At 33.6% G+C, this 3553-nt stretch overlaps 2 protein-coding genes across 2 annotated transcripts; both read right to left on the reverse strand.

Moving 5' to 3' along the window:
* Positions 1 to 963: 963 nt before the first annotated feature.
* Positions 964 to 1938, reverse strand: LOC145679267 (uncharacterized). The gene has a single exon (XM_081749855.1). It carries the CDS (start codon positions 1936 to 1938, stop codon positions 964 to 966), a length of 975 nt encoding a protein of 324 aa, XP_081605981.1.
* Positions 1939 to 3171, reverse strand: LOC145679268 (uncharacterized). The gene has a single exon (XM_081749856.1). The coding sequence runs from the start codon at positions 3169 to 3171 to the stop codon at positions 1939 to 1941; it is 1233 nt and encodes a 410-aa protein (XP_081605982.1).
* Between the last annotated feature and the right edge of the window lie 382 nt (positions 3172 to 3553).

Raw genomic sequence — 3553 nt, forward strand, 5'->3', positions numbered from 1 at the left:
AATAAATGAATAATATGATAGAAAAGTATACCACTCATCAGGTGAAAGACGAATACGATCATAGTAATTATGTAAAATGATAATAACAGAAAATTCTCCCTCACCATCGTATGCTAGACCAACACATACCTCGATTTCATCGAAATAATAATAATAACGATTTAAAAATTGATTATCCATTTTTTTTACTCTCTACTTAATTAAAAACTATCGTTTCTACTAATACTGTATTTACCCTATTCGTATAACACCATACTATATTTTCCATTTTTCGGCATAATGTTTTAAAAACTCTTACAAAATATGATTTAGCACACCCAGTGGGGCCTGCAATAATGCAAGTGAAAGGATGTCGAAACTCCATTTTCTCTCTCTTTTATATTTCTTCAAAAAAATAAAATATTTATCAATCACCCAATAACATAGAAACTAATTCTAGTTGAATACGATTTGCTGTGACAGTATCTTCAACAAAAGTAACTTTAGAAAATTTACCCTTCACAACACATTCATATAGATATTTACTTATTAGAGGAGCAAGTGTAGAACATGAAGAAATTGCTTCATCAATACATGGGAAATAGTAACATATTTTTTTCCATGTAGAAAAATCTATTTCAACTCTACTATTATCATCATTTGCACAAATATACATTAAATTATCATCGTCATTATTAGCGTCAAGTATTACTTTCGTTTTCTCACTTAGTGCGTATTCAGTTGCATTCTCACCTTCTCTAAAATAATCATTTATATACATGGAATATGATAAAAACCTGGACCATTCATTAATTGATAACACAATACATTCATTAACAATGCGTAATTTTACAAACACATAAAATTTATAATCACTACTATATTTCAAATATACACAAAGATCAGTGGAATTATCAATGAAGTAAAAAGAACTTAAAAGTTGTTTTTTATCCATAATTATCTATTTACACAACTTATTCTTTTTTACAATAGTCTATTTCTCTTAAAGCCATAAGGCACTGTATCATAACTTCCTTCAACTCTTTTGCGTTTTGTGTGTACCAATTGATAGGTTTTCGTTTCCTCTTTGCTGATAATTTTGATGTCTTTTGTGCGAGCAATTTTGCAAGGGTTTGACACACTTACAGGAGGGGCATCATTCAGAACCATATTTCTAATTTGTTTGAAATTCACAATTTTCATTGTTTCACTATTTAGAGTAATTCCCCTCACCTTACAACAGGTCTTTGTTATATCTCCGCTGAATACCTCGTACGCATAATTTTTGGTCCCGCCGCTACAAAATTCATTAATATATGCATTGGGACCTACATTATCTATTTCATTTTTTAACTCGCCGAAATAATCCCCAAGAGGTAATTTTATGCCTCCAGCTCTTACTATATAAATGAGACTATCCGTATCCATATATAACACATCTTTATCTAGCTTCTCTAAATAACTGTATAATTCTAAGCGACCATGCATAGTAGTATACGCAGCCAATATTACATTAGTATTTTTTAACGGAATAATTGCATCATCCAAAATCTTGTAATTTAATAATAATGCATCTTCATCAATTGGAATTACCTGTGTTACCTCAGCATTACTGTCGGTTAATTTATCATAAAATATGGCAGGTTCTCGAATAATTTGTGTGTGCGTCATATTATCATTCTGAGCAAATTTGCCCCATAAACAATTCAGTGCTAATTTGCAAATACTTTTTCGTGCTTTGTTTTTATTATCAATTTTCCCTTTGTCTAGTTGTACTCCTTCTCTTTCATAATAATCCTCAATATATTTACTTTTCTGTTCTTCACTTTTACACCATTTAGGCCAACCATGAGCTTCTGTTTTCATTTTCATGAACAAATTTATATAATTTGTAAATAAGCCACCTTCTTTTTTAACAGGATCATATTGCACTACTTTATATTCCCATACCTCATGCATTTATAATATTTTATAACCTTTCTCTTGGGCTTTACGTACTTCGTCCACCACCCACGTCCCAGTGAGGGCCCTCTCCGCATCACTATGCTCACAGTCCTCTGTATTTAGAGTGTCCGCGCATCTGCGACACAGAGGGAACAGAAGTTTATGATTGCTGCGATACGGTAGGACGGGATGATACAAATCCCGGGGAGGAAGTACTGTACATTTTACGATACCCTCAAATTTATCTATTGCAGGACAATCGGCACCCACATAGATTTTTGGGTGCCCTATGGGATATTTTTTCACCTTGCAACAGTAGGGGTATAACGAAATGACGTCCACGTAGTGCACCTCCTCCCCGGGGGCAGTCTTATAGTAATATTTAACAGCGGAACATCGCCCCCCATATAGAGCATCTCTAGGTTTGATAGGATCTTTTCTACATAGGGGGTGATGTGCCACCAATTCTGCAATTTGCGGATTTTTACGTAGTTCATTCTTCCATTCACACCCCCACATTTCATGAACTACGTAGCCCAAGTTTTTTAAATGATTAATTTTTCTAATGGTGTTTTCATAGCGTATTTCAAGAGTGGTATGCGGATCATTATATATAGGTTTATCACGCCCTACTTTAAAACATTTAACACATCCGTGATAGAAACAACCTTCATATTCCCATACATGGATCTGTTCATCTATACGTGCATAACCATCTACTTTTAAAACACCATTTAGAACCATTTCCTTTCCATTTGCTGCGTGCTTGATTGTAATACCAAGTCTTTCTTGTTCGTAAACCAACCATTGAATCGCTTCGATGGACTGTTGATCTGACCAACGATAACCATTATGAGGAATAATACCTATAGTCTGTTCTTTGAGAAACTTGCGTCGAAATACCAGATTACAAGCCGAGGCTATACTAATTGCTTCGACTAGTGGATTAACATCAGTTATTTGCTGGAATTCTACTACGAATTTAACACATGCCTTCCGTAGAAGGTTAACATCCATGCGACAATAACGAATTAATTCTTCTTTAAAATTAAATGTCTGATTTGAGGATTTTTCATACCATTCCATAAACTGTTTTTGTTCTTTTTCCTTCATATACTGAAAACCATAGAATTTAGGGTCGGGCATAGGCCCTTCATAACTTTGATTATCTTTCGTATTAAAATAGTGTGGGAAATAACCTTTTGTTTCTTCTATGTCAAATACATCAGATAATTTTGATAGAGCCATCGGAAAGAAATTAATGCTATCAATAAATTTTAAATATTTACAATCAATACTCATTATTTTACACCCCTTCATTATGACGCTTGGAGTCCATCGTTTCGCTGATATCATTGCACGCAGGATAAAATGTGCATCATATCCTTTTGCATTATGTGCAATGCATATAACTTTATTAATATTGGATGGTTTACTGCATAAATACTCCAGAAAATCAGTAACACACTCTTCACCATAAAAAATGTTTTCCTTTCTGTTGCAAATAGTACATGAATTACCCTCGCTATTCTCAAGACAATGATAACATACTTGCTGTGTGATTACCAAATTAGGCACATGTTCACGGAATATTTCATCTTGCCTACACTCAATGTCATATAATATCATC

This window comes from Thermobia domestica, chromosome 2 (assembly GCF_964235325.1).
Source record: "Thermobia domestica chromosome 2, izTheDome1.hap1.1, whole genome shotgun sequence".
In the NCBI taxonomy this organism is placed as follows: Eukaryota; Metazoa; Arthropoda; class Insecta; order Zygentoma; family Lepismatidae; genus Thermobia; species Thermobia domestica.

What these genes read in the sequence shown, in the direction of transcription:
- LOC145679267 (XM_081749855.1), bottom strand. Translation starts at nt 1,938, where the DNA reads ATGCATGAGGTATGGGAATATAAAGTAGTGCAATATGATCCTGTTAAA.
- LOC145679268 (XM_081749856.1), bottom strand. Translation starts at nt 3,171, where the DNA reads ATGGCTCTATCAAAATTATCTGATGTATTTGACATAGAAGAAACAAAA.